The sequence below is a fragment of the Lutjanus erythropterus genome, chromosome 23, assembly GCF_056507025.1.
Source record: "Lutjanus erythropterus isolate fLutEry1 chromosome 23, fLutEry1.hap2, whole genome shotgun sequence".
Lineage (NCBI taxonomy): Eukaryota > Metazoa > Chordata > Actinopteri > Lutjaniformes > Lutjanidae > Lutjanus > Lutjanus erythropterus.
Genome location: NC_139339.1, coordinates 2,671,661 through 2,692,239, shown reverse-complemented (window position 1 = coordinate 2,692,239; position 20,579 = coordinate 2,671,661). Strand labels below are relative to the sequence as shown.

The 20,579-nt window shown below is 37.9% G+C and overlaps 2 protein-coding genes across 4 annotated transcripts; both read left to right on the top strand.

Moving 5' to 3' along the window:
* Positions 1-839: 839 nt before the first annotated feature.
* On the top strand, positions 840-6,230 carry LOC146305334 (endonuclease domain-containing 1 protein-like). Its single transcript, XM_084712850.1, has 3 exons — positions 840-980; positions 1,998-2,336; positions 4,569-6,230. Exons 2-3 carry the CDS (start codon positions 2,007-2,009, stop codon positions 5,184-5,186), a joined length of 948 nt encoding a protein of 315 aa, XP_084568976.1. The 5' UTR covers positions 840-980; positions 1,998-2,006; the 3' UTR covers positions 5,187-6,230.
* A 1,913-nt stretch (positions 6,231-8,143) lies between these two features.
* On the top strand, positions 8,144-17,586 carry LOC146305333 (endonuclease domain-containing 1 protein-like). Of its 3 annotated transcripts, none has more exons than XM_084712854.1 (4): positions 8,155-8,303; positions 13,584-13,662; positions 14,958-15,296; positions 15,883-17,586. In XM_084712854.1, the coding sequence occupies exons 3-4, from the start codon at positions 14,967-14,969 to the stop codon at positions 16,465-16,467; spliced, it is 915 nt and encodes a 304-aa protein (XP_084568980.1). In that variant the 5' UTR covers positions 8,155-8,303; positions 13,584-13,662; positions 14,958-14,966; the 3' UTR covers positions 16,468-17,586. The 3 variants fall into 3 exon arrangements, with proteins under 3 accessions (XP_084568979.1, XP_084568980.1, XP_084568981.1); XM_084712855.1 differs by lacking the exon at positions 8,155-8,303 and adding an exon at positions 11,827-11,851; XM_084712853.1 differs by lacking the exon at positions 13,584-13,662 and having other exon boundaries at positions 8,144-8,303.
* The last annotated feature ends 2,993 nt before the right edge of the window (positions 17,587-20,579 follow it).

The following is a 20,579-nucleotide window of genomic DNA, read 5'->3' as shown; positions in this document are numbered from 1 at the left end:
GCTAGTACCAGGTTGGACCCTATTTTGCCTTGAGAACTGCCTTAATGTTTGAACTTCAGCAGGTCGTCTTCAGGTCTAAATGCACTGAGTTGCTGCCATGTGATTGATTGATTAAATATTTGTGTTAACGAGCAGTTGAACAGGCGTACCTAATAAAGTGGTGGGTGAGTGTAGTTTCTCATTGTAATGCTGTTTTTCTACATTTTACTTTTTTTTAAAAAAATGCGATATGGTTCTGGTTCCGTGATTTGGTACACTGCACTCATTTTCCTTCCAGGACTAACATTTAAAAGGTATCTCATCTGGGTCTTTCTCTATAGTACTTTTAATGTTACCGTGCAGGATGTGATGAAGATGACATGAAAACAGATTTGCGCCACAGCTGAATTTGTCAGACAATGGAAAAAAAAACAAAAAAGTAAATGATTTGGGGGTCATTAAACTTCTGATTACGTCTTTCAGTCTGATTTAAAAGCTGACTTAAGTCAAGGATCATCTTTGGGTAATGAGACTCTTCATTCATGCCAGCAGCTCACTGAGGTTGTATTCAGGGACAGTGGCAATAAAGAACAGACAGTTAAGCAGCTTTTCATTTCCAGGGAGTTATCGTCTGGAGCTAAAGATATTATCAGGTCCAAATTTGAATTGGTGTGAAAACTCAGGCTCAGGACCGACTATTTTCATGTCACAGTTATCACTATGCAAAACATTTCTGTGTTCACTTTAGTGTGAAATGAACCAAAGAACAGTGTGAAGTCTTTCTCTGGGGTCATGAAGGCTGATTAATAAGTAACTAAAGTTTGCATATTCTCTCGTCCTCTGCGATGAACTGATCACTCTTCACTTTAAATCGGATGCCCCTCATGAGCTTGTTTCACACTTGAAGAAGCTCTTCTGGTGACAAACGCGGCATTGACACCGAGACGGCTGATTCGACGGCTGACGTTTGGCTGATTTTTGGGAAACCTGTGCACCAAGTGGTTCGTGTTTTCTTCATACTTAATTACTGTACATACTGTATTCATTTTAGGTTTTTCTCACCTGAAAATTTACTGAGCATTAACAGATTAACCATTTATATGAAATATATTCAACAGTTTGACCTAACACTTTCACTAACTACTTTTTAATTAATATAACAGTTCTGTAGAGAAACAAACTGTGTCTGGAATATATATACTTTCCTGTATAAAAAAGAATCTGTTATCGAGGTCTTACAAAAGAGGATTATGTGAAAAAAATTTTTTAGTTCGGATTTTAAAGTCACAGTTCTACTTATTAGTATGATGACCACACTTAGAAAAAATATATAATATTACAAGAAAAAAGATGCACAGCCTAATATTTTGAAAAAAAACCTAATCTAATATTTTGAGAAATAAGAAACACATCAAGAATAAAGTCATAATATTTTGAGAATAGAGTTTTTGTATCTAAATATTTTTCATGTAAAGTAATAATGTAATAGTTAAATATTTTTTTTTAGAATAAAATTGTATTATTTAGAGAATAAAGTCAGCAAGTCAATAAAATTTAGAGAATTCGAGGATAAAAGAATACAGTATTAAGAGAAAAAACTCTTAATACTCAGGGAGCAAAGTTGTAATATTTCAAGAAAAACCTAATCATATTTTGAGAATAAAGTCATAACATTTTGAGAAGAGTCATTACATTGCAAGAATAGGAAGGATAAAAGGGTAAAGTATTTAAAGAAAAAAAAAACTTCAAGGACAAATTCAAAATAGAATGAATGAAGTCCTAATGTGTCAAATTTTCTGTTTCAAAAACAAAATTATGTTTCAAGAAAAAGATCATAATATTTTGAAAAGTTGTCCCAAGAATAAAACTAATATTTAAAAAACAAAATTATAATATTTACAGAATACGGTCAAAAAACAGTGTTTTCCAACAACCACCCCCGACCCAAAACACACACACACACACACACACACACACACACCTACCTGATGGTTTCTGTTCTCTCCTCTGATTCACAGTGTTTGACGATGACGTCCTTGAAGACGGGGTCTCTCTTGTCCCTCTCTGCCTTCCTCTTCCTCTCCATTGTTCCCACAGTGGCGAAGGTGGTGGAATCTGTGGCAAACTGTAAACAGTATCTCCTTGACGAGAAACCACCACAGCTCCCAGGCATCTTGGTGGATGGGAACATCGACAAGCAGAACCGATACAAACCCATCTGCCAGACTTATAAAGGCACCTCCAGGTTTCTGACGCTCTACGACACCACTAACAAGATCCCTGTGTTTTCTGCTTACAAGTACAGTCAGGTTGCACCGGTTGGAGATGTCGAAAATGACTGGAAGATAGAACCACAGGTATGTAAGACAAAATTAATTTAAAAAAAAACATAGTTGTATTGTACTGAGTACAAGTAATTACTGCAAGTAAAATGCACCTGTTACTGTGTTGCAGACAGACTTTCTACAGCACAGACTTTATGCTTCAACCAAGTGGTTTTGACTCAAATGTGTCGTGCACAAGATAGCCTTCATTTTGCCTTCATTTTTAGACCTCCTACCCATGGCCGCACACACAGCATAAGTTAATTTGCTTTCTTGCAGATGTGACAAAATGGTAACTGTGCTGGTGTAAGATAGGACGTCTAATGTCTGAAGCTTCTCAGGCATCCAGGTCATGGAATTGGCTAAAGGTTTATTGTAGGCAACTGGACTTGCTTAGGTTCTTTAACACATTTCACCTCTTATCCAAAAGGTTATTTCGATTCTAACTGACTAGGGGCGAGTTCAAGTTATTTAACCTCTGCCGGGTTGTTAACATTTTGAGAGGTATGTGACTGATGGACTTGCAGTGTATATACCTGAAATGTTGTGTCATAAACCTCCTCCTCTGTTGAGGGATGGTCGTTCCAGGTGAACAACAATTGCATCTTTTACTCCTCTCTCAAACCATCTTCCTTGGCCTTGAGGTGTAGGTGGACTGCTGAGTCCTGAGGAACTGGCTCTCCTGTGTTGTGCTTGTGCTTATGTAGCGGATGTTTAGTTTCCCAAACATACAGGTCTGTGCATTCCTTGCTATATTGGACAGTGGACAAGCTTGCAAACCATTTATTCCATACATTGCGGGTGTTTCTGAAAAACTCAGGAGGATTTTTAGCAAACACCACATGCCCATGCCCAGCGACGTCTTGAAGCAAAAGCTTGACAGACCTGAACACTGAAGAAAGTAAATGACCACTACATAAGGGTGGGGCACAACATAGGAAAGCCGATCTCTTGGGTCAGGACTCAATGGCCAGGGAAGACAGATGGTTTGATAGATGAGCAAAAGAAACTGTTTTTTTTCACCTGGAATGACCATCTCTCAACAGAGGAGGAGGTCTACAACACAGTCTCTCACCCACATACACTGCAGGACTAATATCACCCCCCTGGCAGATTAATATCCATCCATACAGTCATGTGACTCTAACGACTCACATGATGGCAGGGTGAGTCAACAACTAAGAAGTGACCTTAACAACACCCACTCACACCTTCACTCTGATGACACGAACGGTTCACTTGATTGAGGGGAAGGTCCAAGCTGTTAAAGACCCCACAGAGGTTAAATAACTGAAAGAAGCATCTTGGACAAAAGGTGAAACATTTTCAAGAGCCTGAGCAAGTCCAGCTGCCAATGAGAAAGTTTCTGCAGCACTTTAATGATTCTGATGTGAATATTTATGTTCTTTGGTTTGACAAAGAGCTCATGAAGAAATAACTGATTATAAGCATTATTAGTGTTATTAGACTTCAAATCACTGCATGTTCTGAATAATGACACAAACGGGACGAAATAGAAAACGTCTAGTACAGCAGTGATTCAGAGCTTAGTATTGTGGCATCACTGTCACACACTTTTTAATGGATCATACCAGTCAGTTTGACAGCTGATACAGCTGTTATCAGCTCCTCATCAATAACTGTCTTAGCTTCAGACTGACACTCAAAGGAACAGAGGATTTTTCATCTCACAGCTTCGTCTCCTCATCCGTCTCTCTCTCATAACCTCGCTGGGTGAAGCTAAGACGTGAGGAGACGGAGAGACAAATTCACCAAATGAAAAGTATCCATAGTTTTCTTTGTTTTGCTGTGTTGTCTACAATGGTGGTTGAAAAACAGTGTTTGGGTGATTTAACGCCACCTGCTGGTTTGGAGTGTTACCACACTTGCCAGACTGGCTATAGTGTGACTGAGTCAGTCAGAAAAACAGATGTATTTGTTGTATGCGCCGTGCACATACCATGTACCGAAACTATGAAGCACATGTCATGACGTCACGGGACAAATGCGCCTACCGTAACAGGCCTGGTATCTAGATGTGTTCAGGCTGGGACTCTTATTAAACGTGAAGTTTGGGGCTTGTAGACTGAAATTACAGCAACTTCCTGATTCATGGCTAAACTGACACTGGATGCCATGTAATGGATGTACCAGTCAACAAAAGTCTAACTTTTAACTCTGCAATGCACACACAGATTTTGAGTGGGGGTTTGATAAGTATGGCTTCTCTGTCTGCATCAATAACTTAGTGTTTAACTCTTACAGCTTGACGGCAAACCTGAAGACAACATGGAGGATGAAGAAAAAGGCAAAACCTACGACTACCAGGCCATTATAGCTGATTATAACAAACCCAAGGAGTACGACAGGGGCCATTTAAATCCAAGCTCTCATAGTTATACCACAGAAGACAAAGAGTCCACTTACACCCTGACCAACGTCGTTCCACAAGCAAATAATTTCAACCAGGGAAGATGGAACAAGATGGAGAAGTGCATCAAATGTATCATGGACACTTTCTGCAAAGACAACGATCAGATTGAAGCCTTTGTGGTGACTGGAGCACAACCCAACACTGAAGACCCAGAACCACCACTCAACAACAAGGTTCATGTTCCCTTCGCGGTCTGGTCAGCGTTCTGCTGTCACTACGTCAAAAAGAACAAGAAAACGAACATTGACATGTGGATAGCAAGCGCACACTGGGACAAAAATGTTCAAGGCGATAAGAAAGATCATTTGCAGAGTCAGACTCTGACAGACCTCCAGAGCAAACTGGGGGGTGCTATCCTGTTTCCTGGAACTAAGTGTCCTCTCAATAAAAAACTGGAAGACTACAAAACACCCAAAATTACTCAAACATGCTCTAACTGCAGACCCTAGTCACTTCAGCTCCTCTCACTTCACCATCTGGCCAACTTACGTATGTCTGATACACTCACAACAACATCTGGGCCTCTTCACAAGAGGGCCAACATTATACCCCCACTTCAACATTGGGTCCTCTCACTTCCACATCTGGCCCATCATCTACAACATCTGTCCCTGTCAGTCCCACATTTGGCTGTTTTGACTCTGTATCTGCTCCTGCCACTTCAACATCTGGTCCACCTACCTCCCCCATCTGGCACATCACATCTACAGCAGTCTCTCTCACTTCAACATCTGGCCATCCTACCACCACATCTGGCCATCCTGCCACATTTACTGTCCCATTTGCATCTATGTCTCACCTACATGAGCATGTCTCTTCCCCAAATCTGTGATGGGAAATGATAATGTTTTAGATTTAATGAAACTTTTAGCAGCGAAAATGCAGATATATAAAATAAAATAAACCGATGCAGTGGTTCCAAAGTTGTGGGTGAGCCCCTCTGAGGGGAACAGAAGCCAATATAGGGGGGACGTGGACGACCAGGGGAGAAATATAGAGTGAAACAAAGTTGAATGAATGTGATTTATGAAGGGAAATGAACAAGTGTTTACTGATGCTATCATGCTAGTCCTTATTTCACTAAAATTCAGTTTAAAACATTTTTAATCAGTTGTTTCTCCAGTTATTGTGAATGATTGATAATAAAAATTGGGGGGTGTGGGGAGGGCATTAAGTTTTTGCAGCTCCTGCAGGGGAGCAGAAAGCCAGAAGAAGTTTGGGAACCGCTGAACTAATGCTGCGCTTTAATTTACTAAATGATTCAGTACAGAATGAAAACTGTTCTGTCACATATTCTTTAAGCTTTAAGCTGAGCAGTTTCTTTATATTTTACTGTACTACACTTGTTGTGTGTTTCTGTTTGTTACAATGACAGGACCCTGGTGAAGAAAAGTGTCCTTTGCATGGCTTCAGATGGAAGACACCAAGTAAATGTACATGATCTGTAAAATATGAACGAAATAAACTGCAGAAAAAGCCTGACTGCAAAAACACAGTGTGTCATGTGTTGATTTTATCTTTACAGTGAATTAATTACACATCCATCATCTCTGTCCAACCAAAGTTCAGAGAATTCCACAGTTTCACTCCCTGTCCTGAAATACACATCTTTTATGCATAAAGACTTTTGAAATTTAATTTCCTTATATGATCAACTTTTCTTAGATATAAGTGGGTGACAAGGATAAAAAGTTGGGAACCACTGATCTATGTTATCGATATAAGGTGACCTTGAGTGTCATGACAGGCACCATTAAATAAAATATTATTATTATTAATTATTATAATTATTATTAGTAGTAGTAGTAGTATATTCAGATTTACACTGTCAGATTAGAAGGTAATCTGTGAACTATTTCAGATGTAACAATTAAAATATTATTTGTTAAACTATGACACCTTTTGTAAAAATAAAAAAACAGATAATATCATGATAATTTAAATAAATGAATCCAACACTTTTGCTGGCAGAGGATCACAGGTTCAGTACAAACTGAAATAAACAAAAAGGACACTAGATGGCGCTCAGGAGCGACAGTCAGTGAAGAACTCATGACATGAGAGTAGAATACAGATCGATGATGGACTGATGGATATTAGTTTATATAACATGTTTGGTTCAGCAGTGAAAATATCTGACAACCAACAGAAACATGTTCAGAAAAACAGATTTTAGTCTTTGAGATAAATTAATGTATCGTCTCTTCTGTCTGATGAGGATGGATGTCATGACATGGTTATGACAGTGTAATGACAGTCTTATGTTAACCAGTGATTTAAAATGCTGCAGAAAATTAACAGAGAAAAAATAACATCATGAACTTACTGACTATTATTTATGTTAAAGGGACAGTTCACCCCAAACTCAAAAACACATATTTACTTATCGTCCTATTTTCCATCGATTGTTTTGGTGTGAATTAGAGTTTTGGAGATTTCTGCCTTCTCTCCAATATACCGGGACTAAATGACACATTTGAAAAGTTCAAAACTAGTGTCTCTTTTTAGGAATCATGACTCGTTTACTCAAACTAATCCAGTGCCTCTTGTGAGCAGCTTCATTTAGTTTAGTTTATTTGCACAATTTATGAATGTGTATAAAAAGACAATAAAAATAATAAAAATAGAGCATTTTACGGGAGAATTTGGAGGCCAAAATGTTTCATATGAATAACAATGGTCATACTTCAAGGTGTCCTGATGATATAAAACTGATCCAAAAAGTGCTAAATATTGACTATTTCTGATGTTTTCTGAACAACGATAATGTAGATGTTGATTGTAGAGATGTAGGTTGATGTTCCAATGAGATGCTCCTCCATGTTTCAAAGTATTGATTAAAGGGATAGTTCACCTAAAAATGAAGGTGAGTTGTTTTCTACCTACCCTCATGCCTATTGAAGGTCAGGTTTAGTTTGTTGGACTCACAGGAAAACAGATTTGCAGAATCTCCCAGACAATGGAAGTGAATGGTGACCATTTTTCAAATGGAAAAAAAAAAAAAAAAAAAAAAAAAAAAAACCTATAAAATGCCTCCATACTGCTTGTCTGGTTTAATCCAAGTCTCCTGCAGGCCCAACAAACCAAGTTGACTAAAAAACTTTTATTTACACCAAAGGTCAGTGTGCAATGACATTATTCATTTACAAGAAATGAAAACATGGTCGCACCAGATTTAGCGAGACGTTAATTTCCATCTGTAGTTCGGCACATAGCAAGTAGATGCAACAAATAAAACTTGTGCAACACAGAGCACAGTAAACGCAGCTGCCTAATACAAATAAAAGAAGTTGGTACACACTGCACAATACAAAACACAATACGAAATCTACAAATGATCTAAGATCAGTGCTGATAAGACCGACTGCTCTTGAACATCACGTGGTGTGTGTGGTGTGACGTATGTGAGTACAAGTAAACAGAACGTCTGGGCTTTAGGAGACTTGGACACCAGACGAGCAGCGTGGAGGCATTTTATGGTTTTTCCAGCTGTTTTTTCCATTTGAAAACTGGTCACCATTCACTTCCATTCCAGCAGTGTTTTGTGACCTTCAATGAACATAAGGGTGAGTAGATAATGACTGAACTTTTGGGTGAACTATCCCTTTAAGGAACATCTGAGAGTATGGAAGATGAAAGTCTTTTGAGTGTTTTGTATAATATGAGTGAATGTCTGAGAAAACTTTATGGAAAAGTTAATTCATGAGTTAGATGCACATACTTTACTTTACATTAACACACAAGTCTGGTTTATGTTCACATTAAAATTGATAAAGTTTGTACTGTTTGAAAAGAGGAGCAGAGGAATCACATCTTTTAATCATTCTCAAACATTTCTTCTGGATTAGCAAAATGTTATTGAGAAAAATGGACATGTGGCGGCCCACACAGTATTACAGTACATAACATAAGGATAAATTAAGCTGTAATAAACAGTTAAAATACAAGAATGATATATCAGTGAACAAACTCTAGAACTATGATAAACTATGGATCCTCAGGATTTAACATGAGGAACCTGAATTATTTCAATATTGTCTATGAATAAATTGGCTTTTATTACTGTATTCTTTTTTTTTTTGTTTCAGAATATCATAAAATTTGATTTATTTATGTTGAGAGAAATACATTTCTCATTTAGGAAGTATTGTCTGTCTTGTAGAGACAAAGAAAGTAGTTCCTGTAGATTCTACAGCAGAAAGAAAGTAGTTCCTATAAATGATTTCTATAAAGAGATGCTGGTTTTGACTTTTTCAAATGAAAGTTTTGGGCACCACAAGCCGAGTGGCTTTCAGTCCCATCTCTAAAGGTGCTGTCTCGAAAGTTCAGCGGTTCTCCTGAGAAAAATCTAGGTGGATAAGAAACACTACAGACGAGAAGAACAAGATGTATTTTTGATTTAGGGGGTGAACTGTCCCTTTAAGATGTCAGCGATGACAGAAAAAAGAAAGAAAAGGGCAGGCAAAAGGCCTGTTAGCGTCTTTTTGTGTAAAATTTTAATAAAAACAGAAATCAATGATTTGCAAATACTTTTCAACCTGCACTCCGTTGAATACGGTGCAAAGACCAGATATTTAATATTCAAACTCATTAACTTTGCTTCTTTTTTGTTAAATACACACTCACTATGAATTTGATGCGCGTTTCAAAAAAGTTGGACAAGAGCAACAAAAGACTGGGAAAGTTGTTCAATGCTCAAAAAACTGTTTGGAACATTTCACAGGTAAACAGGTGAGTTGAGTTGGTGAAGTTCACCACTTTGAGTAAAACTGCGTTTGACAACATTTCTCAACACAAAACTGCAATTTAGAGATTTCATCATCTACAATCCATAATATCATTAAAAGATTCAGAGAATCCAGAGAAATCTTTACATGTCGGGGACACGACTGAAAACCAACACTGAATGTCTGTGACCTTTGACCCCTCAGGCAGCACTGCATTAAAAACTGCATTAAAAACCCTCCTCATTGTATAAAGGACACTACATGGACTCAGGAACACTTTGGAAAACCGTTGTCAGTAAACACAGTTTGTCTCTGCATCTACAAATGCAAGTTAAGAAATGGGGGTGTGTTAGTGCCCAGGGCATCATGGGTAACTATCACATCTGTTAAGTTACCATTAATGCTGAAAGGGACATACAGGTTTTGGAGCGACATATGCTGCCATCCACATGATGTCTTTCAGAGACGAGCCTTTGAGTACAGATGTTTATTTAGGTTTCTCCCTGCATGAAGAGAATATATAACTGTGGTGAAAAGAAGCCTTTAATCTGTAATTAAATAATTATATTTAAGATTTTATGAAAGATTCAAAATTGATCAAAAGCTAAAAATGCAAACTAAACATAATAAACTAAAGATAATGCATTACCTTCATTTAAAAATTATTTAATACAGAATGAAAAAATTTGTGTGTAATGGAAAAACTGATGTTGTAACTCTTGTTTGTGCTGAAAATGTGTTATGTTGTAAGGTCTTGATGGAACCGGTTTAGACCAGTTTCATCAAACGGTTACTTGTACCTGTCACAAACAAATAAAGAGGAACTTAAATGAGGACGTTGTTTCTGATAAGACGCTCTTCGAGGCGCTCATCCCTCCTGAACATGTTGCAGGCGTCAAACACAAAAGAGTGAAAAAAACAATGAAGTTAATCAGTTTGAACATTAAATATCTCCACTCTGTTCTGAATTCAACTGAATACATGTGGAAAAATTTTCAGATTTTCATTCGGTACGCTCACAACATCTGGCCCACTCATATCAATATCTGGTCCACTAACTACAACATCTGGCCCAATCACATCTGCATTTGGCACACTTGCCGTCTCCCAAAACACATCTGGGCTGCTCCCCACCTCTCATCATATCAGAAATGGTATCGAATAGCAATGTTTTTCAAGGTACTATATTGAAATGAGAAATTCTAATATCATGACAACACATGACTAATTACAACATCTGGCCCAGTCACATCTGCCTTGGACACACTCACAACATCTGGCATCTCACTAATTGGTGACAGATGACAGTATCATGTCTGAGTCGTCCTCGAAAGGCTCAGTGGTTCACGTCCAACAATTTGTGAGAAACTACAAACAGTCCAACAGTTTAGGAACAAAGTTTGTCGAGACAAAACTGCAGGAATTTATAGATTTCATCATCTACAATCCATAATATCATTAAAAGATTCAGAGAATCCAGAGAAATCTCTGCACGTAAGGAGCAAGACTGAAAACCAACACTGAATGTCTGTGACCTTTGACCCCTCAGGCAGCACTGCATTAAAAACTGCATTAAAAACCCTCATCATTGTATAAAGGACACTACATGGACTCGGGAACAAACCATGCAACACAAAAACCATAGATCAACAACCCAGACGGAGTGATGTAGAGAAGTGTGCTACAGAGCATCACTGATCCAAACCACAGCACTCTTCATATGAAACAGAGCAGCACATCATCTTACTGCAAAAATACTGATATTGAAGTATAAATTAAATTACAGCCGAACTGCACAGGTTCTACCTCACCTCCTAGACCTTGTTGTCAAAGGTAACATCACATAAAAATAAGTGTAAAAGTAGAAAATACTGTAGGGAGATGCCGCCCCAGCAATAGCAGCTTATTAATTTCCGTTACTTTGCCGGATCATCTATAGAAGCACTGCATCACCAGACCCCGGGGAACCATGTTTATGACTCAGTCCTGTTAATGCAGACTGTAAATTACAACCAGCAGCATTAACTATACAGGTATGTTTAAGATTTAATGAAGTTTTCTCAATTGATCATCGGCTAAATGCAAACTTAAAATATCTAAAATTAAGTTCATGCTTTTCCTTAATTTTTCCAAAGCTATTCAATACAGAATTTAAACTGTTCTGTTTAATGGGAAAATTGATATTATACCTTTTGTTTGTGTCAGTATTTTTCCATTTCAACATTTCCAGCATGTTGCAGGATTTGGGTGGAACTAGTTTGAATCAGTTTCATCAAACTGTTCCTTCTAACTGTCACTAAGAAATAACAGGAACTTAAATGAGGATGTTGTTTCTGATAAGACATCAGAGTGTGACGCTCTTCACGGCTGCTCGTTCCTCCAGACTGGTGAGCCCGTGTGTATTCTTTAAAACAGACTTTGAAAGACGCGATGCGGACGTGGAAGACTCAGAATCAATTCATAAAATTCAAAAATCAATCCTATATATGTAAATTAATATGATGATGACCGAGCGAAAAGGCGGAAGTCCCAGAGTTATCATGGAGATGTTCTTCATCTCCTCAGAAGGCAGCGGGTCCAATCACACTTTAATTTACTGTCTAAATAATTGCGTTTGTGAGAGAAAGGTGAAGTGTATTGTGAAAGGTTTTTACCATGACTCAGAGATATTAAGTCGTCATGGAGCGGAGCTACGATCAGCACGTTCAGACGGCCTGTATCGGGAAAAAGATGAACGTGAATTAGGAAACAAATCGATGCAGCACCAGCGTATCGATACATCTCATTAGGACGCGCACGTTTCTTTTTGGAATCAATGAAGTGCCGCTGCAGCTTTCCTCGGTTTTCTCTCTCCTCCCGTCTCTGCTCTCACTGTACACCTGCTGCTCGCTCACACAAAACAAGCGCTCCCTCTCCTGTTCTCTCCTCTTCCTCAAAACAGACAGAAAGAACTGAGAAACGCGTCACACCGCCAAACTTTAATAAACTGCCAGTGTAGAATAAGTTTGTGTTTCATAAGAAAGATGAGAAACTGAGAAGAATTTTCCGACCGACTCATGCATCACTAACAAAAACACTTTTAAAATTGTCAAATTTAACATTGACAAGGAGCTGGTTAAGAGCTTTAAATGAAGAGAGTTGGGCTGTAACTGCACCTAATCTTGATGAATGAATAAACGAGGTCTACAAATTCACAAATCTAGGGTTTCCTTCTAAACACAAGCAGTGTGTGTGTGTGTGTGTGTGTGTGTGTGTGTGTGTGTGTGTGTGTGTGTGTCTGTGTGTATGAAAATTAACCGACATGTAACAGATCAAAAATATTCCTGGTGGTTCACTGATCAATCATTAATTTACAACATTAAATATCTCATCTTTGTACTGTATTCAACTGAATGTAGGTTGAAAAGTTTTGTAAATCATTGCATTATGTTTTTGTTTACATTTTACACACCGTCCCAACGTTTATGGAATTGGAGTTGTACATCTGGTACACTCACAACATCTGGTACACTCACAACATCTGGTACACTCACAACATCTAGCCATCTAACGACAACATCTGGCCCACTCAAACGTGTATTAGGCAAACATCTGGCCTGCTTTATCTAGTCTGATCTCATCCTGTAGCACATTAACAAAACCTCGTCTCCTTCTGCATCTGTCTTTACCACATCTGTGTGTACAGATGTGTCTTTGGGTTTCTCCCTGGATAAGGACAAGATATAACTGTGGTGAAAAACTGGGACAATCAAAAGAAGCCTTTAATCTGTGATTAAATGGTCATGTTTATTATTATTATAATAAAGTTTAGTTTATAAAGATAATGCATTATTTTAATTTAAACAATGGTTCGATACAAAATGAAAATGATTCTGTGTAATGGGACACTTGATGCTGTAACTCTTATCTGTGGTCAAAATGGCCAAGTCACAGTATTTTTCTGTTTCAACGTATGTATGTTGTAAGGTCAGAGTGGAACTGGTATAGACCAGTTTCACCACAGTTTTATTTGTAAGAGTCATTGAGCAATAAACAGAAAAAAATTAACGAATTTTCATGAGACATGAAAGGTATAAAAGTGTGACGTTCTTCGAGGCTGCTCACTTGTCCTCTCGGCAGGTGTGTTCTGGAGCGCTGCTGTAGAACTGAGCTCTTATTCTCACCAAGACCCACAAACTACTGTTAGAAAGAGCCACAGGTACGTTTTTTATTTCTCTGACTCATAAAAGACTAAATTATTTAAATACAAATACAGAAATGTGGTATTTTGGGTGCTGCTAGTGTGGGTAGGAGGGGCATTACAGCCACACTGGGGTAATAACAGCACTGGTATGGTTCCTGCCATGTCTCAATGTATGTATGTTCCTATCAGAAAAGAAAAACGGCCTTTAACTTGGTATTTAAGGAAGACAACTTGGACCAAATGGGTCAGTGTACTTCACACAAACGGACTTCCATTTCCATTTAGAAAGAACAAAACAAAAACGTAGAAACTACCTGTCTTGAAAGTGTACTTGGCTGCCAACTGATTTTTGTTTTAAAATTCAAGAAAAGAAAAAAAATCAAAATCAGGAAACAAGCTGGGCCAGATGTGAAGTTTAATTCATCTACAGTTATTTACATTGTATAATGAAAAATGTCAGTCACTTTGGTTCAATTGTTTCTCTTTCTTAAACCAGTAAACAGATAAGCAATGCGATTTTTTCTTTTTTCCTTAACAAATATGAATGAATATTGTATCTGTTGTTTTACTGTTTCCCTGTCTATTGTTCCTATTTCTAAATGGAAATCTGTAAACAGCTCGGCCCGTGTATGAAGTATAATTCATCAGCAGTTAATCACATTGTAACATGAAAATACCTTTTTGTTTCTTAAACCAGCAAACGGAAAAGTGACTGTAACGCTTTTGTTGTTTTTCTTTTTACCTGAACAAATTTGAAAAAAAACAAAAAAAAAAAAAAAAATTTTTATTAGTTCTTGTCTTTTTAAACAGAAAATCATCTACAATCAGCTCCTTCTATTACCAAATTTGTAAAATGAAAATTGAAAAGCGTGCTGGCTGCAGCGTTTATGGAGAACTGAACTAGATAAATACAAACAGTCTAAATAACAAACAGAATTTGTAACATACAGTCATATTTCTGCCACTTCACTACCACTGATTGTGAAAAACATTTTAATTGGTGTGAAGAGTACTTTAATTAATCTCATTATTTTACTAAAATAAATATGACTATGTATTTTACTGTAGCAGTTGGTGGGTTGCTTCTTTAATCTGTTTTTGGAAAAAAAAATTTTAATCTAATAAATACACCCATGTCCAAATGTTGAAAGTGCCAAGTTCTGCTCTCACTGCAGAAATCCAAAGCTTGATAAAAACCAGAGAAATCCTCAACTCTACACCTTCGCTCCAATCCATGATATATTTTTACTTTCCTGCTGTGGTTCAAACTGTAACTTAACTGTAATGTTTTTTTGTTCTCTGATTCACAGTGTTTGACGATGACGTCCTTGAAGACGGGGTCTCTCTTGTCCCTCTCTGCCTTCCTCTTCCTCTCCATTGTTCCCACAGTGGCGAGGGTGGTGAACTCTGTGGCAGACTGTAACCAGTATCTCCTTCAGAACAAACCACCACAGCTCCCAGGCATCTTGGTGGATGGGAACATCGTGGAACAGAACCGATACAAACCCATCTGCCAGACTTATGAAAACAACCCCAGGTTTCTGACACTCTACGACATCACTAACAAGATCCCTGTGTTTTCTGCTTACAAGTACATCGAGATTAAAGATAAAGGAAGGCCCACAGGCTACTGGAAGATAGAACCACAGGTAGTTTTTTCTTTCTCTGTCTCATAAAAATATAGTTGTATTGGGTGCAAGTGATTGCTGTTGGTGCATCCACATCCATGGCTAAAATGTTACAACTATTACCAACTAAAATGCTCATACTTAACAAAACTGAAGTTTGAAATGAAGTTGTTAAAGCTTTACTGACCACATTCGATCAGCCTGCTAGGAGCAGCTTATCAAAGTATGAAAAAATGCCCTGTTGCCAACAGGTGAGACTATGACTCCTAATGTGGTGTCTTCAGGCTGGGACTCTTATCAAACATGTTAAGTTTAGGGCTTGTACACTCGAGTTACAACAACCTCTTATTTCATGGTGAATCTTTAAACTCTGACACCACGTCATTAAACAAAAACTCAATCTGTTAATACATTTTCATGACAATTGTCTTTACATTACACAGATTTTGAAGTCGATTAATTCTCTAGGGAGAGATTCAGTACAACATCTTTAAATTAACTCTGTGCAGCTTTTTCTAAACACTTTTGTTTAATTGAAGATTTCTTGAACATCTTTACTTTATGGCTGCTCTGCCTGCATCAGTAACTTAGTGTTTAACTCTTACAGCTTGAGGGTGAACCTGAAGAGAACATGGAGGATGAAGGAAAAGGCAAAACCTACAAGAACCAGGCCAGCAGCACCGATTATGTTAACAGTCTACATTATGACAAAGGCCATTTAAGTCCAAGCATCTATGGTTCCACCGACGATGACAAAGAGTCCACCATGACCCTGACCAACATCGTTCCACAAGCAGACAAATTCAACCAGGGAAGATGGAAGAATATGGAGGACTGCATCAAATGTGTCATGGACACTTTCTGCAAAGACAACAACAAACAGATTAAAGGCTTTGTGGTGACTGGAGCACAACCCGGCACCGAAAAACTCAACAACAAGGTTAATATTCCCTCCACGGTCTGGTCGGCACTCTGCTGCTACAACTCCAAGAAGAACATGTGGATCGCAAGCGCACACTGGGACAACAATGTTGGAGATGGTCCTAAATATCTGCAGAGTCAGACTCTGGCAGACCTCCATACCACACTGGGGGGCGTTGACCCGTTTCCTAAAACTCAGTGTCCTTCCGATAAAAAACTGGGAGACTACAAAGGACTTAAAATTACTCAAACATGCTCAAAGTGCAAATAGCCGCTTCTGCTCCTCTCACTTCAACATCTGACCAATTATTTACAACATCTGTCCCCGTCAGCCCCGCTTACATCTATATCTGCTCATACCACTTTAACATCTGGCCAACTGCAGCTGTCCCTCACACTTCAACATCTGGACCACTCACATCTTCATCTGGTACACTCATAACAACATCTGGCCCTCTCCCCAAAACATCTGAGCCACTCCCTACAACACTGGGCCTTCACACATCAACATCTGGCCCATTATCTACAGTATCTGCTTCTCACAGTCCCACATCTGGCCCGCATACATCTACTTCTGGCACGCTCACAAAAACATCTGGCCCATCCAGTCACAGCTGCATCCGACCCACTCACTCCCACATCTGGCTGACAAACTACAACATCTGGCAATCCCACCACCACATCTGGTCCACTCACATTTTCATCTGGTACACTCACAACAACATCTGGCCGTCAATGGGCCCTCTCACTTTAACACTGGCCCATTATCTGCAACATCTGGCCCATTAACCACAGCATCTGACCCACTCACTCCAAGATCTGGCTCTACAACATCTGGCCATCTTGCCACCACATCTGGCCAACTCACATCTTCCTCTGGTACACTCACAACAACATCTGGCCCACTATATCTCATCCTGCCAGGTCTACTAGCACATTCACAACTGCACCTCTCTTAACCACATCTGTTGCAGATGTTTCTTTGGGTTTCTCTCTGTATGAGGAAAATAAATTACTGAAAAATTGATACAATCAAAAGGGGCCTTTGATCTGTGGTTATGCGATCATATTTTAGATTTAATGAAGCTTTCAGAATTGATTAGCAGCTAAAATACAAATATATAAAATAAGCTAATGCTTCACCTTAATTTACAAACCGATTCAGTTCAGGATGAAAACTGTTCTGTCGTATTCTTGAGCTTTAAGCTGAGCAGGTTGTTCACATTTTACTGTACTACACTTGTTGTGTGTTTCTGTTTGTTACAGTGACAGGACCCTGGTGAGGAAAAGTGTCCTTTGCTTGGCTTCAGATGGAAGACACCAAGTAAATGTACATGATCTGTAAAATATGAACGAAATAAACTTCAGAAAAAGCCTGACTGCAAAAACACAGTGTGTGAAGTGGTGATTTTATTTTACAGTGAATTAATTACATGTTCATCTATCAGCTTTATTTCTGAACTATACACATTATACTAAAGCGTAGAGTCAGTAGAGTATCCAACACCTGGACACCATGTAATGTAATTTGTCTGACAGTTTTAGCTACTTTTCAGATTACACTTTTCTTCACACCCTTCCTGTCTAATGAAAACCATGTATCTCCACATGCAGTGAATTTTGAATTTTAAATTTTGTGATAAACTGCAGGATGAAGCGCTCCTTCATGGGTTGAGAAAATTCCCCTGCTTCTTAAGCTGAATTACCTTTTTTTTTATTATTCTTGTGGATTAGCTGGAGAATTCATTGTCACCAAGTTGAAAACATCTTATAGACCACGATGCATTGCTGTGGATTATACTAACCAACAGTATATAAAGTAGCTAAAATGAGCTCAACATTAAACGTCTACAGCAGCAAAATGCAACACACACATTAATGCAGCAGCAATATGAATCCAAAAACATCAGATATAATACCTAAACACTGGCAGGGAACATTTTAATGCACAATGAGCACTTTTACATTTCATGTTTTAAGTATGTTTTGCTGATAATACCTATGGTTACAATTATTGACAAAAGATGATCAAACTACAATGGTTATTAATATTGAAAGAATATTTGAGGCAAACTGTATAAAAGTTTTGCAAAGTAAGATTTAGATGATTTAAAAACATTAGTCGTGTGTAAAGCCAGAAACAGGCTATTATCTGAAAATGTACTTTACTCTTTATATTTCAATTAAATGAGGAGGATCACAAAAGTAATATGCATGTGTACAACTTATACATATGTATACACTACAGAGAGAGAGAGATGGTTTATATACTGCATTTTAAAACTAGCTAAAAAACACCAACTCACTGAAAGACGACCACTCGGACCACTCAGAGGTAGACTCGGGACAGAGAGTTCCTCTTTTGACGTAGAGATTAAATATAAATCTCATCAGGACATTTAATATTAGCTCTTACCAGAATTTATTTATATATTTATATTTATTTATAAGGTTTATTGTGATGTTTATGGGATAAGTAGTTCCTTTACTCTTGAAATAATTTTGTACACAGTCTTACCTTTGCCTTTTTTCAGTTTTCCAAACTTTTTTTGCCCTAAATCAACTGTTTTATGGTCATGATTCATCTCATAGTTGGTTGGCTTGGCTCTAGTCTTAAAACTCTTTATATGGCCAGTCACTGTTGAGCTATATTGTTGGTAAAATGTGAGCAGTCACTTGCCAAAAAAAAAGTTCATTTTGCACCCTGGCTATTAACAGAATTGACTTGGCATGACATTTATATTGAAATATTTCTTTCTCCCACTTTTTGAGAGGAAAACACGTAAAAAAAAATCCTCACACATGTTCGTGACTTTGGTCTTGATCTTCATCTCACATGGCGTGACCCATCTGGATCCTCCTCAGGACGCCATCTGATCACGTCTCATCTGATTCTGTCTCGTCAAAACTGATGATGGAGTCGATGTTTACCAATCCATCGATCAATCCTGACACCGTGGGATTTGGATCAAATTTGAGGTTGTTGTTGTTGGTATGCTAATCCTTTAAAGGAGAAATCTGTAATATATTCACTATGATAAGTCATTAAATCATCAGAGATAAAGGCAACATGTTAAATTAAAATTGAAATTGAATTGAATGGGGCGGGGGGGCACTTCACTTCAACCACAGACTGAATATTAAACTGGATTTCAACCTATTTAACATACAGTCACTGGCTCCAACTTCGTATTTAGACTGCTGTTCTCATATTTGCACATCCAATCGCTCCATATCGCTCCTTTAACTTAATAAATCTGACTTCACGGTAACTTTTCTGCCATCATCACCATCAGTGAATACTGTCATGATTGTTGTCAGCGATCCCCGAGTCTGATGGCGTCTGCAGCAAGAATTCATGTGATAAAATCTTGTTGTGAAACTGTCACTTTCCTTAATGGTGACCTCCTCCTCAGTTAGTAAGCATGCACTCTTAAAAAAAAGGAAAGAAAAGTATTGTGCATGTGTGTATATACACAACATATCTAACTGCAATTATTTTGACTAATTTTGACATTATTCTCATTTTCACTGAGGAACATATTCAAATGATTGAGCTGTGATGTTTTCGTAAGTCTGTAGAGGATGATGTACAGGCCGGAGCATCTCTCTTTCACCACAGTGTTTTCTTTATAGTGAAAATCAATCAGGTTTAAGTGCAGGAGCAACAGCAAGTTTTCATGTTTTCTTATTACTATTAAAAAAAAACAAGGGTCTCAGGAGAGTTTTAACTCTCACACAATGCATGCTGGGAAGTCTGGAAATATACTGATCATGTTTCTTTAGAAATCTAATTTAATGATTGACCTCTGTATTGTAGATTTCACATAAAAAGTTAAAAGTCTTCAAAATCTAAAACTAATATCTAATAACACAGGTGTAAAATATGATAATCTTTGTTTTAAAGTATATTTTTATGAAAATGTTGGCCCTTTAAATTTATGTCCCAGATTTCTGTCAACTCTGTTAAATTTTTGCAAAAAGATGATTTAATCAGGCATAAACAGGGAAAGAGAAAGAGTTATGGTTTAAAATGTGTATTTTAATTAGCATGAAGAGAAGTCAGCAACTTTCTCATCTGACGGAGTTGATGTCTATATTTAATTTCATGAAATCTGCCCATTACAAGGTTTAATAGCTAAGAATTTTTTTAAACTATATTTTCCAGCATAATTGAAGAGTAAAAATTAAAAAACCCTTCAAAATATGGGCATGTCCCAACGCTGGAGACTGAGACGACTGATAATCAATTGGTTTACAGGGTGAATCACTCAGTGTTTCAACAGGAATTTTATCATGTTAAGGAAGTGAAAACAGCCGTCGCTCCGTGTTTAAAAGGCAGGAGGCTGTTCAGCTGCAGGTCACTTCACTGCCCGACTGAAC